This window comes from Semicossyphus pulcher, unplaced genomic scaffold (genome assembly GCF_022749685.1).
Source record: "Semicossyphus pulcher isolate SPU_LCO1_2020_fin unplaced genomic scaffold, fSemPul1.0.p SCAF_21, whole genome shotgun sequence".
Classification (NCBI taxonomy): Eukaryota; Metazoa; Chordata; class Actinopteri; order Labriformes; family Labridae; genus Semicossyphus; species Semicossyphus pulcher.
The window spans coordinates 12,432,136-12,456,712 of NW_027211695.1; the positions used below are offsets into that span (position 1 = coordinate 12,432,136).

General features: G+C 39.9%; 1 protein-coding gene across 1 annotated transcript; it reads left to right on the forward strand.

Moving 5' to 3' along the window:
* The first annotated feature begins 302 nt into the window (after positions 1 to 302).
* Positions 303 to 23,539, forward strand: LOC138601159 (FH2 domain-containing protein 1-like). Its single transcript, XM_069672739.1, has 14 exons — positions 303 to 452; positions 12,161 to 12,612; positions 12,698 to 12,859; positions 13,000 to 13,061; positions 15,351 to 15,453; positions 15,534 to 15,619; positions 16,580 to 16,680; positions 18,553 to 18,623; positions 18,995 to 19,102; positions 19,371 to 19,441; positions 19,543 to 19,660; positions 19,770 to 19,934; positions 20,136 to 20,231; positions 20,325 to 23,539. Exons 2-14 carry the CDS (start codon positions 12,331 to 12,333, stop codon positions 22,683 to 22,685), a joined length of 3,786 nt encoding a protein of 1,261 aa, XP_069528840.1. The 5' UTR covers positions 303 to 452; positions 12,161 to 12,330; the 3' UTR covers positions 22,686 to 23,539.
* The last annotated feature ends 1,038 nt before the right edge of the window (positions 23,540 to 24,577 follow it).

Consider the following 24,577-nt stretch of genomic DNA (forward strand, 5'->3'; position numbering starts at 1 on the left):
CTGACTGTTATTTTTGCCAAGGGAGGGGTCAGTAGTGCTTATCTAGGCTGCACACACACACACACACACACACAAAGTAAATTAATTTGTCTTTGTGAAGTCAAACACACACCTAGTTTAATGTGTGCTCATGTATCCTTATATCCTAGCAGGTGGGCGTGTTCCAGGGAAAGCACTTTCCACCTGGTTGAGTGATCACGCATGCGCAGACTGCGTGGGCTCACTATCTCTCTTTCTCCCTCTCTCCAGCACGCACGTTCTCGCACGCGCCCACAGCCGGTGAGTCAGTGTTGATCGGGCTTCTCAGCGCGCGCTGCTTGTGGATGTGCCAACCGGAGCCAAAGCGGGATCTTCTTAAATCTTGTTTTGATGTAAAATTCGACATTTTTAGAGGGAGGTTTTGCACAAGAGCAAAGAGAGAGCGTCCGCGCCGTTTGGAGCCGTTTACTCCGGTAAGTTTAGCTCGAAATTGCAGCTGTCATTATCGTGTTTTTTTTAACCCTGTTGAATTCAGTGTCGCTGTCAGTTTACTATAGTGCTGATCAGAGTTTACTCTGCAGGCTAACACGCGGTTTTACACGTTGACAGTTCACACCAACCAGACTACATTACAATTTTGATATTTTCATGGCCCGAGCCTTCAACACAGCTTCTACAGCACCCCTTTCGCGGTTTATATTTAGTTATCCAATCTTAACATTCTTTCGGCAGAGTGTATGTGATGCTTAAACTGACTCAGAAGTGTTGAATCGTCTGTGGTATTTCTTTAATATCTTGGCATGGAATTTGGTCTGCTGACACTATTAGATCCTTTTATCTTTGATGGTTTTGCAACGATATTTCCAGAATATTCCTCCAGTTTGCTCTTTAGTTCTCTACTCAACAATGACTTTATTTATTTTGGCGTTATAATGATTCATTTTAAATATTTACTCAGAATTAAGTCATTCTGTGGAGTTTGTCTATAATTTATTGCGCCTACTTTATCTAGTACCTCTGTAATATGCCTTAAAGTATTCTCCACACGTCTTCATGTCCTGTATTATTGCTACAAACTGAATGTTATTATAGTGTCTGTTGTTTACTCCTATGGTTATCTGCAGTGTTTGTGCTTCTGTAGCACTTTCTGTTGTTGTCTTAAAACTGTTATGCTTTCTGCTGTTTTAATCCCAAACCCATTCAGTTTACTCTCATATAGGAAAGGAAATAAAGAAAATATTTACTTTTTAAAAGCTGAAACAAGTGGATTTCTGCCATTTTTGCTCATAAAATTACTAAAAATAGTCTGTTAATGTGCTTATAGTAATCCTGATTAGGTGTGTAGTGAATCTGAACACTGTTAAGTGTTTAATCTCTGTGATATTCTTATTTCCAACAGTGTTTTTGTCCTGTTTGCCTTTTATTAAAATGATATAATTGAGGAGACAAACAGGAGAAAACTGTTCACTGTTCATTTTATTATGAAAGAATAGGCAAGAAACTTGTTGCATTAGTGATCTACAAGTGTGTATGTGCGTCTTTAAAAATATTAATTTCACGATTATGTGAGTTATTTTCCATACAGGATCAAGTGCATGCAAACTCAGACTCTGCAGTTTCTGCAGACAGAAAAGGATATTTTTCTACATGAGTATTTCCAGGGTCTCGGGGTGATAAAACTCATATTACATGTGTCAACATACAACTCAAACTCACCTACATGCAGGTCACAGAAAAAAAAAACTGTGTTAAATCATAAAGAATATTATTACAGAACAAAACTTTTTTCTTTGCATTGTTATTTACCCTGGGCTCTTTCGGCAAACACATTTTGTCGCTAAATTACATTACATTTAGTAGTTCATAACCAGGTCAAGTGTGGGCGTGTTGCTCAAGGGCACTTCAGAAGGGCAGACCAGCTGCTATGGGATCAAACCTTCACCTTTGTTTTGTACAGAATGTCCTCTCTTGTAAGCCCAAGCTTTGGTCTTTCTTCCTGTTCAAAGGCAAAACATGGTCACACCAGACTCCATTCAAAAATCTACTAATTTAATCTTGTGCTGCTCACTGGCACACAGGCTTAGACGTGGTGCAGGCTGAACTTTGACCTCTCTTCAATCTTGGACTTGTGTTTAATTGGGCAGAAGAGAAATCCACCAAGCTGCTTTGTATTTCGACTTAAATTCATTATTCTGCTTTTTTGTGATCATTTGAACAATATTGCACTCATTCTTTCCCATTTTAAGATGAATTAAACTTCACATCATTGTGTTATGAATTGTTGTGAATCTCAGGTACACGTTGCTGCCTTGTTATCTGTATCTGTTATAGTGCATCCGATGATGTGTTTGTAGGAAAAGTGATTCAGGAAAGGATTCAGACAAAAAGACAACATCTGAAACTGTTTTTTTAAACTTCTTTTTAATGGGGTTTTCCTGAGATAATTTACTTTCTGTTAGGCTTTATTCCTGCCCAAAAACATGGCATCTTGTCCCCAGCCTTTCTGCTTCATCCACTTTTGGACGGAGTTTGTGATGTTCCTCATGGAGACAAACATCTGTGTTTTTGTCTCCTGCTGGTTCTCCCCCCAGGCGTTCCAGCAGAGTGTAGCCAGGCCTCAGTGCACCCTCGTCGGTTTGAGTGTTCCGTCCGACCCCCTGACCCGCCTGGAGCTCCGGTGAAGACACAGCAGCATGACATTTTGGAAACCACAGGGCTGAGCAATGCATGGCCAGCCCTTTGCTCTGTGACTGTAAAACACAGCAGTACACTTAATCTCTCTCTCTTTTCCTCTGTTGAATAAAGGAGGCGTCAGTCGCTCAGTGGAGCCCTGAAAGAGATTAATGGGGATTTCTCTACTTGAACACTTTTTTTTGCTTCAATGAAGCCCAAAATCTCGGCCAAAACTGTTTTTTTCATGCTAATGTTGTTTAAAAGCACTTCAGTGTGGGGGGTCCAAACTTCATTCACACATGTTTACTGTTGTTTGTCCGGTAAATAAGACTGAGGCCTCCTCCTCCCCGGGGAGGTTTATTTGGGTTTCCAGGGTGACTGAGTATTTGTGCTCAGCCTTCATCCAGCACCTGTGACTCTGGACAGTCTGGGGATACACTTTGAAATAGTTTGGATGGTTTCTTGGACATTTCTTATTAATTTTTGGATAGTTTGTTGAAGGTTGATTGATTATTCTTGAGTAGATTCTCGGATAGGTGGTTGGTTATCTATTGGTAGTTTCTGGTCCGATTCTTGGAAGGTTTCTTGGACGTGTATTGGTTATCTCTGGTTTAATTCTTGGATAAATAATTTAATAATAATAATATTTATATATATATTGTAATTTCTGGTTTCATCCTTGGGTAAGTGTTTGAATATTGGGGAAATGTGGATAGATTCTTGGATAGTTTCTTGGACATTTATCGGTTATCTCTGGGTAGATTTTTGGATATCTATTGGTAATTTCTTGGAAGATCCATTTATGATTTCTTGGATATTTATTCCTGATTTGTGGAGAGATTTTTGATGGTTTCTTTAATAGATTATTGGATATTGATTGTTAATTTCTGGTTAGATTCTTGGAAGGTTTACTGGGTATTAATTTGAGATTTAAATGTAAACTCTTGTTGGTTATCTCTGAGTAGATTATTGGAGAGATTCTTGGGTATCTTTAGTAATTTATTGTAAGATTTCACCACGGTTTTGTGGCTGTTCAATGGTAGACGGTTTCTTGGATTTTTATTGCTGAAATGAGGTTTGATTCTTAGAGGGTTTCTTCAATATTTCTTAGTGAATTCTGGGTAGATAGATAGGTGTTTTCTTTAATAGTTTCTTGGACGTTTATCTTTGAGTCGATTCTGTGACAGTTGGTGTGATATTAATTGGAGATCTGAATTTGAATTCTTAGATAGTTTCGTGGACATTTATTGGTTATCTCTAAGTAAATTCTTGGACAGATTCTTGAATTCTTGATATTCTTTAAATTACATAATTTCCGGGCAGATTCTGCAATAGTTTCTTGAATATTTATAGCCTATTTGAGGATATATTCTTTGATGATTTCATGGACATTTATTGGTAGCTTTTGGATAGGTTCTTGGATTGATTGTTGGACATTTAGTGGTTATACCTGGGTAGATTTCTGGATAGCCTCTTCAATACTTATTGGTAGTGGTATCTTGGATACTTATTGGTTATTTTTGAGTAGATTCTTGCTATTGTGAGCATTTTAATATGTTGACGTTAGCACTGAGTACAGCCCCACGTTTCTGGGTAATTTCGGAGAGGACTTCTTAGTATCTGGGGATTAGTTTGAGAAAAATCTCTATGTTTTATTCATTGGCTTTCTCAAAGGATTCTGGGTCACTACTGGAATAGTTTCTGTTTGATTTTACGATTTTACAGTATCTTTAGGATAGTGGCTGCTGTAAATTTATGGGATCATTTGGAATAAGTTGGAATAATTTCTTAGAATCTCGCCTGAAAGTTCTTGACCTTAAAAACAATACTGTGGTTTTATTTTTCCAGCCTGATATGTTGAGCCTGACGGTGCGTTCTGCTGACCTGCTGCTGTAATCCTCAAACTGAGGCGTTGGGAGATCTGTCACTGCTGGAGAAAGTGTGGGAGCTTATCTGTCAGACTGCTGAGCAACAACCAGGCAGCCTGTAAACCTAAAGAAATCACAAGAGAGAGAAAATAAATATATTTAAAGCCTGCTGTGAGTCACATGTTGCTGTCTGAAGCAGTTTCCTCCCTGCTTTGGCTTACAGAGCTTTAGAAACACCATCACCATGATGCTGACAGGTGGTTGTGTTGTTGGTTGTGGTTGGATGTGTTAACAATGGGTTACAGTTTTAATCATTCAAGGTTCTTTAACTTTAATTCTTGAAAATCCTTGGTAGAATTTGAAGGGTGTCTGAACTTTCTGCAATCGATTTGCCAGATTCGATGACCTAACATCCATAATATTTTTAATCATCCTCGACTTTTAGAAGCTCAAAGTGATATAGGATCTTATGCAGCTCTCCATCCACAAACCTAAGTCTCAGTCTGGAAACTATCTGAATTTAACCTCAGTGTCAACCACCGTGGATTAGACACGAGGGTCTGAGTGTCTCGTTTGTCCTCTTTCCTTCAGCAAACCAGCACTTATTCTGTTTATGTGGATCCAAAACTCTCTAGAGTTTCATATTAAAAGGCCAGAGACAGGTTTTTTTCCGCAGAGTCACTTGGGAAACATCAGCTGTTGCATTTTGGAAAAAGCATTAACATGGCTGACGGTGCTGTCAGCAATTAACTGATGGCGGTAGTGGTGGTTTTTGCTTCCAGTCATTCAAACTAGAAACTTTCTTTTCTCTGTCTATTCCTCTTTTCATTAAGTTGATTTTTATTGTATTGTAAGACTAGAGCTCTTTGTTCTTGTTTAGTAAAGTTAGAGGTGGTTTCATTGACACCACGTCACACAAAGTCCCCCACCAGCCTCCATAACACCACCGTTAGCTAGCTAACATTATTGTTAGCCAGGAACGTATTCTGTTTCTATCACATTATCAAAACCATCATATGGTAATATTAGCTTTTAGCTGGTTAATTGCTAACGTACGCTGTTTATATGCCTGGTGTCCCTCCTAATTTACACCCCTTTAAAGTTCCTCATCAAGCTAGCTTACGTTACCATCAGCCACGAATTTACACTTTTCCAATCACATCATGTAACACTAATTAATGTTAATGTTAGCTAGTAGGTGGTTGAATGCTAATGTTAGTTGTTGGCTGACTTCACCATCTACTGTCTTTTAAGTTGTTGATCAAGCTAGGGTACATTACAGCTAGCTTACATAACCGTTAGCCGTGAATTTATAACAATTTGTCATATTTCCTATATGACTAGCTAACTTGAATACAGCAGTACGACGTTGTTTGAAGAGTTAAAAAATATCCGGTTCATATCACTTCCAGATGAGCTTCATTAATCATCTTGTATAAAAAAATGAGTCACTGCTGTGTATTCGTCACCTAAAGGCCTGTGTGTGTGTTTGAAATGTGAGGTCATGTTGTGTGTTTAGTGAATACTGTGTGTGTCATCTCTTGTCCTCGGTGTGTATGTGGTGTAAATATTTGTCAGCTTATTATTTCTCAAACAGGTTTGCAGTGACTTTTCACTGGCAGCCATGTTGGCTTCCCAGGGCAGCTCCATGCCCTTTGCTATGATGACCAGTTATTAACCTCCTTTTGGCTAATATTTGTGCTACTGTGATGAAGTACTTTGACTTACTTGACAGATATTTATTTTGCTCGTAGCCAAAAGAACAAACATCCTAGTCAGAAAATCCAAAAAGTGTGAAGTTAATGCTTGTTTTGTCAACATTGTCGGAGCATTCAATTAATGTTGGGACCTTTGTGTTATTTTGTTAGCTAACAGAAGTTTGCTTCCAAACACGAACGACTTGCTAGCTAGCTAACGTAGCACAATACTCTCTTGGGTTGGTATAGTCAGCTAACTCATTCAGACTCCAGGATTTAATCTGGCTTTAAAATTGGCTAGGTTGTTGTTTGCACATTAAAATGTATGGTAACATTATGAAGCAACTAAGGCCAGATAACGTTTATTTACTGCTTGCTAGCCTTAACCCTAGCTTGCTTGTTTGCTAACATTATTGCCAGTAAAATACTCTTAAGTTTGCTAGCTTGCCAAGTTACTTCATCAGCTAATGTGTTCCATGATACTTACTTGTGTTTCATGACCAACTGTGCTGGTTTTAGCCAACAATAAATGATGTAGCTAACGGTGATGCAAAGGTGTTGCTAATGTGATGCCGGTCAATGGATCAGGGTCAGTCTTGAGTTCAACTGAAGGACTTTTAATTAATCAATGGATCTGAATTATACTTCCAAAACTGTTTGAATTTATTGTGACTTTGATTTTCAGTCAAAAACAGCTGCTGAAAGTTTTTATCAGCCACTTAACATGTGACTACTACGAGCGTGCCTATTAAAGAATAACCTGTTCAGTTATATTTTACCTGTTTGCTTGGTGTGTAATTAAGGCTGTTGGCAGCTGAATACATTTACAAACAAACCACATCCGTCCTGTTCCACCAGCTCTTATTATCCACTAACAGACTGTTCTCTAATTGTTCCTTCATAATGGGAACCCACAGTTGACAGCTTCTTCTAGCTAACGTCTAACGTCTGATGTGTGAAGCCGCCAGCAGGCGGACAGTTTGTCAGGAGAATCATTAGAGCAGGACAAAGCATGAGGAGGAGTGATTTTTCATGGTGGATCAGAGGTTCTTCATGCACTGTCACTGTCAGTTACTCATTCACTCCGTCTATTTTCTCTTTCACAAGTCGTCCCTTCATCTCCTGCGTTTTTTTCTAGCTCTGGTCTCAGTATTGAGGTCATGGCCGACACTGCAGGAATGTGGAGCAGAGGCAGGAGATGGCTGTACGGAGGCATCATAATTGGGTCGGCTGAGAAAAGCCAACTAACAAGTGTTGCAGTGGTTTGTTCCTATCAGGAGAATTACACTGTCACTGCAGTTTTCCCAGCATGCATTTGAGACAGAGCCACACTATCAGCTGTTTTCGCCCTGCGTCACCCGAAGGTGTCGTTGCCAGATGAGAGTCGTGACTTCTGGAGGTGATGGGAACACTCACGAACCAATTAGACCAACCAGTCGCTTCCTGTTAAACAAACCTGTAAATACTACCTGGAGGATAAGTCATTTAAGTTTTTTACTAAAGAAAGTAACAACTACCAGAATGTAATTTAAAGACTCCATTACTTAGATGAAAAGTCCTGTTTAAAATTCTAATTAGTACAAGTACCAAAATAAACTGTGAAGCAAAAAATTATCATTTGAAAAGTTACTATATCCCTGTGAGAAATGAGAGTTAAAAAGTAAAAAGTATAAATACCACATAAAGTACAAGCACCTCAAAAATGTAGCTAAGTACAGTACTTGAGTACATGTACTTAACAGTATTCAACCACTGGAACTTGTTTTTGCAGCACTAGCTAACTAGCTAGCTAACTAGTAGAGCAGTTGCAGCATTTGCACTACAAGTACCAGTTTGGGAAGAACTAGTTAGTAATAGTAAAAATAAACAGAGTAATTGTTGCTGTTGCAGTGCTAGTTGGACTAGCAATGTAGCACTTGTGGTACTGCTATGATTAGCAGAGGTAGTAGCAATAATAATGATGGTGATGGTATCACAATAACTAGAACAGTGGTGGTAGTAGTAGTAGTAATTGTAATATCAGTAGTAGTAGCCACAGGGACTTGGCTACTCCTGTCTCCAGCTTCGTTCCACTAGATGGGTCTCTTACCAGGTTCCAAGGGTTTGTACAGAGCTAGGACTAGGACTTTCTCCTACTTTGCTGCCTGGACTTGGAACAATCTGCAGAGCAAACTACATCCTGAAAATCTAGTTCCCCTGGAACAACTTAAAGCTTAATTTAAATGTTAAAAGTCCATGTTTCTGAAAAATGTAACTGCTTCATTTGAGCTGGTCGTAGTCCTTTCCTTGTGTATTTGATGATTGTATTTCCCGTTTGTTATTGTTTTATCTTTATTGGAACTGTAACTGGTATGCTGTCTTGGCCAGGTCTCCCTCGTAAAAGAGATTTTATCTCAAGGGACTTCCTGGTTAAATAAAGGTAGCAATTGTAGTCATTATAGCTCCTCTTATAGTACTTGTTATAGCAGCAGTAGCAGTACTAAAAGAAGTGGCTTCAAGGGGTCTCCTTATAGTAGTTGTATTAGTAGTAGTTAGTAGTATCACTTGTTGTAGTAGGCTACGAGTATCACTTGTTGTAGTAGGCTACGAGTAGTAGTATAGCAGTAGTAGTACTTCTACTAATACTACGCTGCCTGTTTCGTTAGTATAAGAAGCAGTAATACTAGTAGCACTTGTAGTAATTCTGTTAATAGCAGAGATGGTGCCACAGATGTTACTACTTAGTAGTATAAGTTGTAGTGGTGGTAGTAGTAGTACAGCAGTGGTAGAGATAGCAATAGAAGTAATATAAGTTCAACTTTTTATAGCAGCAGTAACACTGTAAGTACTAGTTGGTCAAGTAGTAGCTACAGTCGTATTACTACTACTCGTTACACTAGTTAGCATTAGTTGTAGCCACAGAAGGACAATAGTAAATTTATATTTAAACAAAAACTGTAAAGTCAAACTGTTGCAGTGGCAGTTATAGTATGAGTTGTTGTAGTAATACTACAAGTATCAATAGCAGTAATAGTATAATGCTATCCACAGTAGTACTTATAATGCCAGTGGTAGTATTAGAAATAGTAGTACCACTCAAAAGTGTAGTTCGACTTGTCATGACAGCATTAGCAGTTTTAGCAACTGTACTGAAATAGTACAAATATCTACAGTATTTTTTGCGGTAGTATTGGTTGTAGTAGTAATAATATAGTACTGCATTCATCGGTTCACACACTGACTCCTCATCAACCCTTTGACCTCATTAACCAATCAGATCACTGCGTGTGAATCGGGTCAGCAATTTGGTCCCGGTCTATTTTTACAATATGAGTCGCGTGATTGGGTGATGTCAGCGATGTCACGGTCGCTCGAGTTTAAATGCACATCAAAGAGAGAGAGAGTCATCTGAACCTTTGTCTGTGAGCATTTGAAGACGGACAGAGATGGAAACCAAGATGGAGGGAGAGATAATAAAAGCATAAACACCAGAATAAAATCAGGAGGACATTTTTGTGATTAATATTAATAGTCCGACCCCGCAACACACACACACAAAGACACACAAAGACGCATGGTGACCCCCATTTTGTTGTCTGCCAAGTAAACAAACTGTCATTGTTTGTCACTGCTTTGTTACCACGGTGATCAGTAGCATTCTGAGTGGTTGCCACGGTAGCGCATGGCAGCCCTGGCACCTAAAACACACACATTCTATTCCATTGTCTTTCTACAAGGAAGAGAACAATGCACCACTCCTTTGTGAATTCTGTTAATTTTGTGTTTACTTGTATTTATTTAGCAAATAAATCAAACAAATCTAATTAATTTAGACGTTTTTTGATAAATTATCATGTGCTTATAATTCCAGTTCAAAAAAACTCACTAGGTCATGCTTATTTTAAAGGAAAATAGATCGTTTTAGCTGTTTCCAACAGCTCTTAACCAAAGTCCTCATTGTAAACAAAAAGCAGAAAGTCATTATTTAAAAACTAATTAAGAGACAGTGAAAAGTCTTAATCTGAACTAAAGCAACTTATTGAAGCAGTATGACTAAAATAACGATGTAATCTATAATCTTTGTTATCTGTAGACAAAATAAAATTACCACATTTTTAAATGGATTTTGGAATGGGTCTTTTTTCTCCAAATAACTAAATGGATCAGCAGTAACCCAACACACACACACACACACACACACACACACACACACACATTGTTAGCATGATTACGTTGGAAGTTTGATGGAAGAAATCAGGCGTTCTAACAGAGATGTGAGATTAAGTTATGTAACACGCTTACACACACACACACACACACACACACATTCATCATTAATTCATCAGCAGGAAGTGTAAGACTTGGTCGACATGAATCCAGAACTTTACACGGGGGAATCACCCCGTGTGTGTGTGTGTGTGTGTTAAATAATTAAGTAGTGCAGGAATTACGTCCTGATGCTGAGGGAGCCATATATGGACTTCATGGTACAAGTGTTTCCTGCACAGAGAAGTGAACAAAACAGAGAAGTTATTAGTAGAAACTGGTTATGAAATATTCTTATATTTTATTTTAAAATTATTATATTATTCTTGATATTTTTGTTTAGCCCTGAAATTATCTGTGTTAAAAAATCATCAAGTTATTGAAGTCTTTCTCAGACCCAAAATATTTTCTGTTTCTCTGTTTCCAGCTTCTAAAATATGAAGACATTTTGCTTTTTATGTCTTTATAAAAGTAAATTGAAACTCTTGTTGAACAAAACAAGAAATTTAAGTTTGAATGTGAAACTTTCTTCTGTCATTTTAAAACAGTAGTTCAGGAAAAAAAAAACCTTTAAGCTCTGTGAAGCTGTTTTGTAGCTGCATGTGTGCTTTGAGCTACAAGCTAACATGCTAACATCTTCACAATACCAATGCTAACATAATGATAAAAGCTGGTAATATGTTTACCATGTTAACCATCTTAGTTTAGCATGTAAGCATGCTAGCATTTGCTAATCAGCACTAACCACAAAGTAGAGCTGAGGCTGATGGGTCTTTGGTGGTAAACTTTAACCAGCTGGTGGCGCTAGATGAAAACTCAGAGGACGATCAAAGTTGTCACAGTTCAACCTCCGGAAAACATGAACATCTGAATGTAATTTTATAATAATTCCTGTATTGTTGTTGATTTATTTCATGTAAAGCTTCAAATGCTGTCTTTTTTGTTGCGCTATAGGAAATGTAATTAAAGTCAAATTGGGATTCATCCTCTGGGGAGCTGGTCTGTCCAAAACACGGTTTCTTCCATAACTGTGATTGTTAAGGACGTGTTTTACATCTTTTTAACATTTTTAAAGTAACAATTAAGAGCATGATGTTGGTAAATAATCAGAATTCATCCAAATAACAAAAACTAATGATGTTGATGCTTTAAATGAACTGAAACTGAAGTAATATCGTCATTGGCATCGTCATTGGCATCGTGGCAGAATAATAGACTTAGACTTAGTCTAAGTCTAAGTCTAAGTCTATTATTCTGCCACAGTACAGACAGGAACACCTTTGAACCGCAGGTGTTTTTGACCTCACGTGAGACTTGTGATGTTTGAGGAGGAGGTGTGAATATGAGTGCGAATATGTGTGTGAGTATGTGTGTGAATATGTGTATGTATGAGTGTGAAGAAAATGAAGAAACTTGAGGTTGAAGCTGTTTGATCAAAAGAAAACAAACACGTGAAGCTCCAGCAGAGAAAAGACTCGACAGCAAAACACACACATGGAACTAATGTAAATGTTTAACTTAACGTGATGAATGTTTAATTAACTTTTATTTAATTAAGTACAACACACACCTTATATAGTATTCATGAAGGTGAATGTCCAACAGTCCAACATGGCCGCCTGCCAACTGTTTTTTTCCAATGTCTATACAACACATTTCCTCCTGTGATATGAGTTTCTTTTTTTTATTTCTCCGCAGCATCGTTTGACCTTTGACCTTCAGCGCCTTCTGATGTTCTTAAAGCGATGACCCACCTTCATCCTTCTCACCATGCTTGTAACAATGGTCGCCCATCAGCTCGGTGACCAACCTGTCCACCAAAAACACCTCCACCTCCCCTCTCTGCTCCTGTCCAATCAGCTGGGGGGATGCACGTGATGGGCAGCGTCTCCCCGGCCAATGAAAGGGAGGCTTTCTCCCCGCAGGAGGAGGGCGTGGCCGTTGCCGTTCAGACGTTTCCTCCTTCAGGATTATCTGATATTGGGGGCAATCGGACGAGACCGCCTCCACCTCCTCCTCCTCCTCCACCACCTCCTCCCCCTCCTCCTCCCATGCCGCCCCTGCTCCCCGGGCTGGGAAACCCTGTAGGAGGTCTGAGGAAGAAGAAGAGAGTGAGGAGTTTCTTTTGGAAGACAATTCCAGAGGATCAGGTAGAGATGAGCTCGGCAAAAAGGAGTCACATTTTAATTAAACCAAAGCATCATATACACTTAAACCTGTGTGTGTGTCCCCCAGGTGAAGGGGCGGGCCAACCTGTGGACTCAGGGTCAGGTACAGCAGCAGTACCAGATCGATGTCCAGACCATTGAGGAGCTGTTTGGTCAGAACGACCAATCCAAGGCCACGCCCACCAGGGGAGGGAAGAGCAGGAGCTCGTTCAGGGAGGCCAAAGAGGAGGTGTGTGTGTGTGTGTGTGTGTGTGTGATGCAGGTTGCCGTGTGCTGCTGTTTGCTGAAGGTGTGTTTCCACCTGGGCTCTGACCTCACACTAACACCTGTCTCCCCCCTCCCCCCTCTGTGTCTGTGTCTCTCTACCAGGTCACCATCCTGGACTCTAAGCGGGGGATGAACATCGGGATTTTCCTCAAACAGTTCAAGAGGTAAATCTCTCTGCTGAGATTGTCTGTTATTTGATTGATTGAACAAATATCTCCTCTGTGACCCGGGGTTAAAGTCCGGCAAAAAAAGGTGTGATTGTGTGTGTGTGTGTGTGTGTGTGTGTGTGTGTGTGTGTGTGTGTGTGTGTGTGTGTGTGTGTGAGAGAGATGCTGTGATGTGTGCAGGCCCTCATCCTGGTTTATTATGGGTAAACACTGAGGTGATGCCAGCAGCACGTTGTGAAGTACTGCAGGCAGAGACGCTAATGACATGTGACTGGTTGAGATATATTATACAATGTGAGTTAGGATTGGCTCCAGTACTCTGAGACCCGTAAGGCTTATTGGGTTTAGTAAATGGATGTATATTATTTTAAATATAGTCCTCATTAGAAAGATGATTATCTTTTTAAAAGCAAATACTGAATAGCCAGTATGAGACGCAAAACCCCTTTAAAGAGACAGGACATGCAAAACAACCACAAAGAGATGCTAAACAACCACAAAGAGACACACAATAATCACTAAGACATGTGAAACAACCACAAAGAGAAACATAACAATCACAAAGACATGTAAAACAACCACAAAGAAAAACAAAACAACCACAAAGAGATTTAAAACAACCACAAAAAGCTTTTATTTTGTTCAAAACTCTGCTGTCAAAATGTTTTTTTGCCAGTACGAGACGCAAAACCCCTACAAAGAGACAGGACATGCAAAACAACCACAAAGAGATTCAAAACAACCACAAAAACATGCTTAACAACCACAAAGAGATGCTAAACAACCACAAAGAGACACAAAACAACCACAAAGAGACACACAATAATCACTAAGACATGTGAAACAACCACAAAGAGAAACAACCCAACCACAATGAGAGGCTAAACAACCACAATAAAGACATGACAACTACAAAGACATGTGAAACAACCACAAAGAGAAACATAACAACCACAAAGACATGTAAAACAACCACAAAGAGAAACAAAACAACCACAAATGAGATGTAAAACAACCACAAACAGAAACAAAGAGACACACAACAACCACAAAGAGATATGAAACAACCACAAAGAGATATGAAACAACCACAAAGAGAAGCAAAACAACAACAAAGAGATGCTAAACAACCACAAAGAGACCCAAAACAACCACAAATAGAAACATAACAACCACAAAGACATGTAAAACAACCACAAAGAGAAACAAAACAACCACAAATGAGATGTAAAACAACCACAAACAGAAACAAAGAGACACACAACAACCACAAAGAGAAGCAAAACAACCACAAAGAGATGCTAAACAACCACAAAGAGATATGAAACAACCACAAAGCGATATGAAACAACCACAAAGAGAAACAAAACAACCACAAAGAGATGCTAAACAACCACAAAGAGACCCAAAACAACCACAAATAGATTTGAAACAACCACAAAGAGAAGCAAAACAACCACAAAGAGAAGCAAAATGACCACAAAGAGATGCTAAACAACCACAAATTGACCTCAATGTATCCATGGTGACGTCACAGCTTTTATTTTGTTCAAAACTCTGCTGTCAAAATGTTTTTATGAATTAAAAAAAACAACATGGCTGCCACAAAAACACATAAATTAGATTCACTCACACCTTCAAACGGTCAGTCACTGTTGCCATATTTTATTTTGAAAACTAGACCCTTCAATTTAAATTTTCCATTTTAACATCTGTAGTTTTACATCCTCACTGTCTCAGTACACGGAGGTCTGGTTGAGAAACATTGAGGGAGAAAGTGTTCTGGATGTGTTTGTGTTTTGTTGACGCATCAGACTGAGAGACATACAGGCATGAGGGTGACAGACGGGTGTGACACAGAAACAAACCGAGAGCTGCAATGTGTCATAAAACGCAGACTACAAACATCTTCTTAAAGGGCAACAAAAAAATCACAATGAAATTTTGATTTTTTGTTGAAATCTTATTTATTTCCCTTTTTTCTGTGTTGAAAATTGTAGTAATTCAAGTTCAGCTAGATTTCAGTAAACTGTGTTCTGTTTGGTTTTCTGAGATTTATTCTTTGTTTCATGACTTTTAAATGTCAAACCAACAGCCCAAAAATATTCGGTTTGCAGAGATGATAAACAGAAAATCCTCACAGGAACCAGAGAATTATTAATAAACAATTTATAAATCATCTAAATATTCTAATATTAGTGATAGTCTTTAATTTGTCTGTGTAACAGAGTATTCCTCTGTTGCCTGATGCCTGTTAATTATCTGTTAAATCACTTCCTCCTTCAGGACCAATCAGGCGATAGTAGAAGATATTCACCATGGCAACAGTGAGGCTTATGGGGCGGAGCCTCTGAGGGAGCTGCTGAAGCTGCTGCCAGAGACAGAGGAGGTGAGACACACACATTTAAACACACACACACACACACATTAACAATACTTCTTTTTACCTGTTTTTTTCCTCCTCTGAAGGTGGAGAAGCTGAAGTCGTACCGAGGCGACATCTCTAAGCTCTCATTGGCCGATTGCTTTGTTTACCTGCTGATTCAGCTGCCCAGGTGAGAGGCCAGGCTCACCAAATGACCTTTGACCTTTGAAATCCACAGCTCCAGATCCATTATGATCGTATGGGGAGATTCAAGGGCCACCTGTAGGGAAAGAAATGGAGATTTCAAGAATTTAATTTTAGTTACTATAGTTTCGTGAGTTTAACATATTATACATATCTGTCATTAAAATATAATATAATATAATTACGACTTTAATGGATGTTATGTGCCGATCAATGAGCTTTAAAGGTGTTGGGAGGTAAGCTAGGAGAGAGCCAGGTTAGCAGTTTCCCCTTGTTTCCAGTCTTTGTGCTAAGCTAAGCTAACTGCCTTCCAGCTGTAGAGTTGTGTTATTTTAAACATCCAAAAAGCTCATATTCCCAAAATGTCAAACGATTCCTTTTAGTGAGAAGTTTCTGAATTTTTTGTTTTATTTCTCCCGGCATCGTCTGACCTTTGACCCTTCAGATGCTGGGGAGAAGCACTTTTATTTATATTGTTTAAAGTGTTAATTAATTAGTAATGGTTGCAAATAACACTTGTAGGCTCCTGGCTGCCTTTTTATTCCACTAATTTACTGCAGAGGTTGTTTTTGTTTTGATAAATGGTCCTTTGATTTACAAAATCAGTCATTTCTTTTCTTTGTTCTTCTAGTTTCAATCTGTTTTTTATGCGGATCCTTAAAACACAAACACTTTGTGAGAGCGAGCCGGGATCCAAATAAAGACTCAAAAACAGACTGAGCGGTTTCTCTTCCAGAACTAATGGAGTTGAAGCCTTAAGAGTCTCTGTCAGCAGCAGATGGTGGAGAGAGGAAAAGACTGATGGAGAATGTGCTGATAATGTGGAGGAGCAATAGTGACTAACATACAGCATGCACTTTGGTTTAGAATTATTACTGTTAGGTGGAATAACTATATATGTGTAATAAAAATATCAGACAATAATGTAATAATGATTTCTGTCTAGTTACTCGGTGCGTATCGAGTTGATGCTGTTGAAAGAGGAGTTTCCCGGAGCGTGTGACGCCATGAAACGAGACATTAAGATCCTTCTCTCTGCCACCAAAGGTAACACATCTATACATGAGAATACATCTGTCCGTATGATCTTCTTCCTCTGTACCGTAGAGCTCCATTGTTATCCAAAACCAATTAAAAACACATCAGTGAGACCAACTGACTGTTAGCAAGTGAGCTAACTTGGTTTCAAACACTGGTGGTTATTGCAAAAAGAAACCTTGCTGACCAACTAGCTCTTCTCGCAGCTAATTGTTAGAAACCATTTCTTAACTTTGACACTTTACAACCTAAAAAATGATTAGCATGCTAGCTAGCTTGGTCACTAACAATGCTGGTCATGGTTAAAAAAGGCATCATTGTTGATTGTAGTAGGAAATGGATATAAACAAAGGTTTGACATGTAAAGATAAAGATTTTGGTAGCCTGCTTACTGAGAGTTAGTAAGGTAGCTAGATTGGTAGCTAACAACAGTGATCATAGTTAAAGAAACCAATGTTGGTTGTCATTAGGCAATGGAAAAGAACAGCTGTCTCCTGTGTTATATACCTAGCTAACTAGCTTACATGATGGTGAGCAAAATAATTGATTACTGGCAAGCTAGCTAGCTCAGTTGCTAATGATGGTGATCATGGTTAAAAAAACCCAAGTTCACTGTCGGTAAAGAATGGAAATGAGCAACCCTCTTTCTCAAAGACCTTGCTAGCTTGCTTACTGACAATATGCTAGGTTGCTCAATCATTTGCTAACAATGCCGGTCATGCTTAAAAAAATCTATGTTGACAGTAGGAATCAGAAATGAGCTGACTTTGACTCTTGCCAGTCTTGCTAGCTGACAGTTGGCAACATAAGCAAGCGATGGTTTCTGTCGGAACAGTTGGCAGGCTAGCTAGCTTTCTAGCCTGACAGTTGGCAGGCTAGCTAGCTTGGTCGCTTACGGATGACATATTTTAAATAAACTGAATGTGACAGTTTGTAGGAAGCAAAAATTAGTAGTTTTCCATGTTAAGGACTTTACTGGCTTGCTATGTGTTAAATACAGAACTGACAGTTTATAGATATGGCTTGAAGACACCAAAGTTAACTGTCACTGAAAAACAAACAGCTGTTTCAAGTGTTAAAAACTAGCTTGCTAGTGTCATAACTGGCACTTAGCAAGGTAGCAAGCTAACTGTCAGCATTAGTACAGGACAACAAATCACAGAATCACACTGTTTATTTTAAAGCAATTACTCCTTTTCTTAGTATTCGTGAACTATTTATTCTTTGTGTGGCATTTTATAGTCAATAGAGGAGCATTTTGGACTCTCTAGCTCCCAGTTGCAACACAGAACAAAACCTTGAAAACAGCTTGCACAGACAGTCTTTCTTGTCAATTAGCACCTTCACCAAAAGTACATGAACCAAGATGAATTAACAGTCCATAATCAGTTTTAATTCTGGTGTTTTTTTCGTTTTTTTGTGGGATTTGATGGCAACAAAAAAAGACTTGTCGAGTAAAATGTCAAACTCCAGAGTTGTTCGTTTTTTTCTTCATAGTTGATTAAAGAAAAGAATCATGCAAATGAGACATCAGCGTGATGAAACCTGCCGTGAAACCTCTGTCACACAGCCTCCTCCCCTCTCAAACACAATATACAGTCTAACACGAGGACTATTTTTAGCAGTGTGTGTGTGAACTTGATAACTGCCTGAATTGCTAACAAACCCTGCACATGCTAACACTGCTGGTGACAACACTCACACCCTGTGGTGCCTTCAGGGGTTCTAGGATTCTAACTTCCTTTTTCATTGTGTATGAAGATGTTTTCCACTTTTCCTGCCTCTTTTTATTCTTTAATCTTCCTCCACATGGTGATTTGAAGCAGCATGTTTGTTTGTTTGTGCACTGATGCAAATAAAGACTTCCTCCTCCTCCTCCAGAGTTAATGTGTTGTGAGGAGCTCCACGCTGTTCTCCACCTGGTGCTGCAGGCCGGAAACATCCTCAACGCTGTGAGTGAAAAAGCTGCATCCATGAATAATTAGACAAGAAACAAAGAGGGAGGGAAAGACTACACCATAACCCCTTTACGTACTTATTTTAACTTCATTTTAATCCCAGATTAAATCATATATATTTTTTATGCTGCTAGCATAATTGTAGACACACGTCACCATCTTTACTCTGACAGTGTGGTATTTGGTATATTTGGTGGAAGTACAAATGAACAGAAATGGACAATGACTAGACTTAAGTAGGGTAAATGTGCTATAGCCTTTAAATGTCAAGGACTGTGTTTGTGCCTAATTGTTTTGAGTGTTGTTTTTTGTGTGCGTGTATGTGTGTGTGTGTGTGTGTGTGTGTTGTTTTGTGTATCTTGCAGGGAGGTTATGCAGGAAACGCAGTGGGCTTCAAGCTGTCGTCCCTCCTGTCTCTGGCTGACACAAAGGCCAACAAGCCGGGCATGAACCTGCTGCACTTTGTCGCTCTGGTCAGTTACTTGTGTGTGTGTGTGTGTGTGTGTGAGACATGTTTAGGTATTAATAAATGAGGTTTTGGTTGAGGTCAAATTTAAGGTTAAGAGTCTATTATGTCTTCGCAGGTCCTGCAGTGATGGAAGAAATACTCAGAACTATACTGTAGAAAAATGCCACTTAAGCCTTATATTTGCTGATCTTAATATTTGCTTTTTCCGATATGACTTTAATAATTAAATAAACATTTAATGAGAAAATAATTAATCATCCTTTGTCCTTCAGGAAGCTCAGAAAAAAGACGACAATCTGTTGGAGTTTCCTCTGAAGTTGATTCACGTCCAGCCTGCAGCCAGGTCAGACTTCATAATCACACATGTTAAACACTTTAAATTCTCAAAAAAAGGCTACTATTCCCAAATATGTGTGTGGTTATTATACATTTTTTTCTTTCTAGGATATCCGTAGAAACGTTAGACACTGACCTGCAGTGGCTGACGTCTCGCACTCGCTCAGTAGAGGAAAATGTCCAGAAAGACACGGAGCTGCTGCAGCAACTGGACGGCTTCCTGCAGGTATTCAGATCCTATACTGAAGTAGTAGTGTTAATATTAGCATCAGTATTAGCATAAAGGTATACTTAAAATGCCAATTTTTTTACGAGTGTGTTTGTTTGTTTGTCAGTCCGCGACCTCGTCTCTGTGCTCGCTGCGCTACAGTCGGCAGCAGCTGAAGAAGGAAGGCAGCGAACTGATCGACTTCTTCTGTGAGGACCGAGAAACGTTCAGACTGGATGACTGCTTCAGCATCTTCAACACCTTCTGCTGCAAGTTCACTGATGCTGTCAAGGTAACATCACTCACTAAGATTCAGACACTGTTTAATATAAACAACAATAGAAACATACTGTCAAGAAAGTGGAGGAGGTTTTCAGATAGTTTACTTAAGTAAAATCACTAAAATCATGTTTTAAATATACTCATTACAAGTAAAAGTCCATCCAGTAGTAGTAATAAAACATTAAACATTTGTCTGTCTTTCTGTTTAAAGGAGAACTTGGAGAGGGAGGCTAAGGAGGCAGCCCGATGTCGGCGGATACAGGAGCTGGAGGAGCAAAAGAGGCACTCCTGGGCCGGGGGTGAGGAGGTACAAGAGCACACATACAACCAAACACTGACACACAATTACACACAAAATAATACACTGGTTTTGAATAACCACTTCATGATTCTGTTGTAGGTGGTGGACTTCCTGACCTGCCCTCGTTCACCCCTTACCAACTCTCTGGGACGATCTGGGAGCTTACGGCGCTCCCGTAACTCTCCATCCACCTCGCCGTCCATTGCTGCTGAGCGCGAGCTGAGCACGCTTCTGAGGATGGGGACCCTTGAGCACAGTGAGCAGAAAGCTTTTCTATCCACCTCGCCTGAAACTAGAAGTCCAGGACTCTCCCCACAGACTCGGCCAAGGCTCAGGACATTCAGCTTCCTTCAAAACCAGCAGCATCAAGAGAGCCAGACTACAACACAAGCCCCCTGCTCACCTCCTAAGATAGTTATAAATACAAACCATGCAACCGCCACTTACCTCAGCTATGATGCTACCCAGACTCAATTAAACACCATCAGTCCCAAGGATAAAGATATATTCAAATCTACCTCTGATGCAAACCCGCAATCCGACCACAACAACAACGGCAAAGATCGACTGGGCTCAAGTTTTAGCAGCCAGGGAACTCTTCCAGACAATGAAACTCAATCAAATTTGAGGGGGGGACTAGCTAGAATTAGCAAAGATGATCAGAGTTTCACTGGACAAAACGCTTGCAGCTACCAGAAGTTAGAATGCAACAACACTTCCACCGGCAACATGTCTGTGGTTGTAGAGAAATGCACACTGGTACCTGAGCTGAAAGTGTTCCACAAGGTCAATACCTCAATTGATCACAATGAAGGAGCTCAAATCAGGCGCCCTCATGGAAAAGACCAGGACGATATAGTAGTCAAGGATTTGGAAGAAGACATAATGGACAAATCCCAAGTCCAGAAAGCCAAGAATGACTCTGACGTGCAAATTTCCGAAACAAGCTCTTCCTTGACACAAAGAGAGGAAGAGGTGGGACAAGAGGAGAAGGTGATAGTGTGGTGTGTGACAAGTGTATGCGAGGCAGCTGGCGAGCTCACGTACACTGACAATACGCATTCACAAACTGAGAAGGATCAGGGCAGGAGTGACAATCAAGCAGGATGTCAGCAAGCTTCCTCTATCACAGCCAATGGCACGCCTTTAAAACCTCAACTGGCCAATGAAAAGCAAGTGCCTGTACCCATCAGTAGCCAACCGGTGCCTGTCTCCCGCTGTGACGACTCATCACTTCAAGACCCTTCCCCAAGATGGCGCCCAGCCAATGAATCGCCTGCTCTTACCGTAGATGCCTCCAAGGAAGCAGCCAACCAAGGGGAAGAAGCAGAGGCCTCCACCAATGAGAAGAGAAATGTTGAGGCTGTACAAGAACAAATACCAGTTAATAAAGGCAGAAACAAACCTGCTTCCTGTAGTGCAACCAATGAACACAAAGAAGCATCTTCTTCCGCCAATGCAAAGGCAGGATCATCAACTTCCACCAAATCATCCACCAAGAACATCACTACCTCTAAGACTCGACCAGCTGGAATAAAACCTTCAACCCCAAACACAAACTTGTACGCCAACAAGTACAAGCCTGTCCGCACCCTCACAAACTCTGAGAACCAGGGCATGAGGCGGGTAGTTCCAATCTCCAGGTCCAACCGAGGTGCTCCGTCTCTGGGCAAATGTCTCGAGAAGCCTCCTGGCATCCAAGGAGGTTCTTCAAGCAATTCAGCAACCGCAGGACTGAAGGTCTTCAATGTCAACAGCCCCATGAATGCTCGACCGTCGACTGCTCCTTCATCCCGACGGTCTAGCCTCCACAAAACTCCGGACCCCAAGGATTTGAAGGACCAGAAGGTTCCAGGTACTCAGGCATCTGCCCGAGAGCAGAAACAGGACCTTCAGAGGAAGCCGTCCATCCGGAAGCCCGTAGCAAAACCCAAACCTCCACCAGAGGAGAAGATGTGTCGCTCCACGCTAAGGGCGCTCTCTCAAGGAGGTGGTGGCGGAGGTAGTGTCAGTGCTCCTGCTACTCCTTTACACAAAGTCAGTACCCCTTCGTCATCACCCCTTCCAAGTTTTGCCAGAAACACTGCCTCGTCTTCTTTCAGACGGACTCACACTACCTTTGTTCCTCCTCATTCATCCCATGCTGGCTCAGACGCCTCCCCTAAATCCTCCCCCAAGACCAGCTCCTTCTCCACTATCACCCTAACAGGCACCTCCTCGCCTTTTACCCGAACAGGCTCACTGAGAGTTTCCTCCACCTCCAAATCCTCAGATATTGCTAATACGTCCTCCTCATCCCCCCTGACGAGGTCTCAGAGCATCAGGGCACCGACTCGCTCAACGCTCCAAGACTCACTGGGTCCCCCTAAAGGCCACCGACGGAATAACAGCGGGACCTTCTCAGACAAGTCAAATCATTCTAGGGAGTCAGGCAAATCAGCAAGGCCAAGCTGGAGATAACAGGACATATCCGAGACTGCATTCCAACAAAAAGTCTCCTACTTCTTACTTCTAGGAAGGAGGGGACATCAGAGGATACATTCCAATATGAAGTACACACTACTATTGATGTAGCAAGAAAGGATGCATTCCTCCAATGCAAAAATGTATTGTTGTAGAAATAAAGAAAAATAAAGCACAGACACTTGAGAGACTTGTTGAGAGATTTCAGTCCAACACGAAGATTAATTTCTTTCTTAACCCTGCTGGCGGAAGCATGTACTCATTTTTATAGCACTACATTAAGGGGGAATGTAGCATTTTCTGTCTGGACCCTATTTATACATATTTGAAACATGACTGACAGGTACAAAAAGATTTGTAGTAGCTATACAGGCAGCTGCAAAATGAGCTGCAATGTAATCTTTCAGGACCACTCAAAGTGCGTCTACTAAAAGTTCTTGTTTTTCCACTGACAGGCTCAGATTGTTATTCTAAGTGTGTGACAACATTACGGAAAGGATCCCTACAGAGATAAACCTTTTTGTTACAGAGGAAGATTACTTTTTTGTTACATTGCTCTCTTCAAAGACACCAGACACCATTGACAAAAAAAGGAATTTTACCTTGAAGAAAACAGCAGTTGCTGATCTATTCTGCCTCAACTGAGTAGTCTGTTTGTGTTGTTGTGTAGTGTTGGATCCTAGCTAATCATTAATACAACCCCAAAGTCTCACAACAAGACAAACAAATAAACAGATTGAGGCAGGAGTAAGTAACTCCCTGTGTTCTGTTAGGTAAAATCACTTTTCTCAATGGAGTCTGGTGTCTTTGAAGAGAACATCTGTTTCTGGTCGAAAAAGTCATATTCCTCTTTAACAAAAAACTCTATCTCTGTAGGGATCCTTTCTGTAATGTTGTCAGTCACTTAAGATAACAATCTGGCCTTCATCTTCAGATTGAGGACTCATCCTACAATGAATTAAAGTGCTTATTGTTTCTGTTTTTCCTTTTCTGTTGTTCAGAATCAGTCACAAAGTAAAAGTCAATGGAAGGTTTTATTATGTTTCCTTCTCCTTAAAATATGAACACTAACTGGGTATAAAGTGGTCCAAGCACTAATAATTTCACACCTGGACTCCCCAGACTTCTGAGAGACATTACAGTTTTCCAGTGAAAATGAAAAAAAGTATCTGCATCTAAAAATGCGTGAAGAGATTTGATTTAAGACGTTGTCATTTCTGCAGTGTTTCTGGTGATAGACGTGATTGAATCCCAGCTGGTGTTTCATCTCCTCCTGATTTAAACCACTTAATTTTATCTTAAATTCCTTTTTGATTCTGCACCTTTAACTCCACTAACCAAGCTAAGGAATCTCTGTACATCTGGCCTGATTCAATTAGAAATCATATTATTATAATTATTATATTTTCAAATTATTAGATTGCTAAGTAAATCACAGAGAATCATACATTTATTAAAAACAGAATGATTAGTTTAGACGAGGAGATATTTAAAATGTCTCTGATTTAAACCAACAGTGTCTGACTCACTGGGAGAAGTCTGCAGTACCAAGTCTGTTCATATGAAGATATTTGTACGTTTATGTATCTATATTTATGTCTTAATATTTGATATATATTATCTATCTACGAATTAATAAAGTGTTATTCCTCCAACACACTGCCCTTTGTTCCTTCTCATTCAAAAACCGTGTAAATATTTTGTTAGTCGGTTGGTTCTTCTTCTGGTGTTTCTTTAGCCGTGTTTAAAAAGCTTGGGTGGAGTTTGTCACCTGAAAGGATATTTAGCACCTGTCAAAACCGTTTTTATGATCTTATTCCTCATAAGAGTTTAATTATATGTATTATTTCAAATAACGTTTATCCTAACACTTCTAAGGGTGACATTGT

What these genes read in the sequence shown, in the direction of transcription:
- LOC138601159 (XM_069672739.1), top strand. Translation starts at nt 12,331, where the DNA reads ATGCACGTGATGGGCAGCGTCTCCCCGGCCAATGAAAGGGAGGCTTTC. An exon ending in CCGGAAACATCCTCAACGCT is followed by an intron (nt 18,624 to 18,994) that starts GTGAGTGAAAAA and finishes TGTATCTTGCAG; the next exon opens with GGAGGTTATGCAGGAAACGC. An exon ending in TGCTGCACTTTGTCGCTCTG is followed by an intron (nt 19,103 to 19,370) that starts GTCAGTTACTTG and finishes TTTGTCCTTCAG; the next exon opens with GAAGCTCAGAAAAAAGACGA.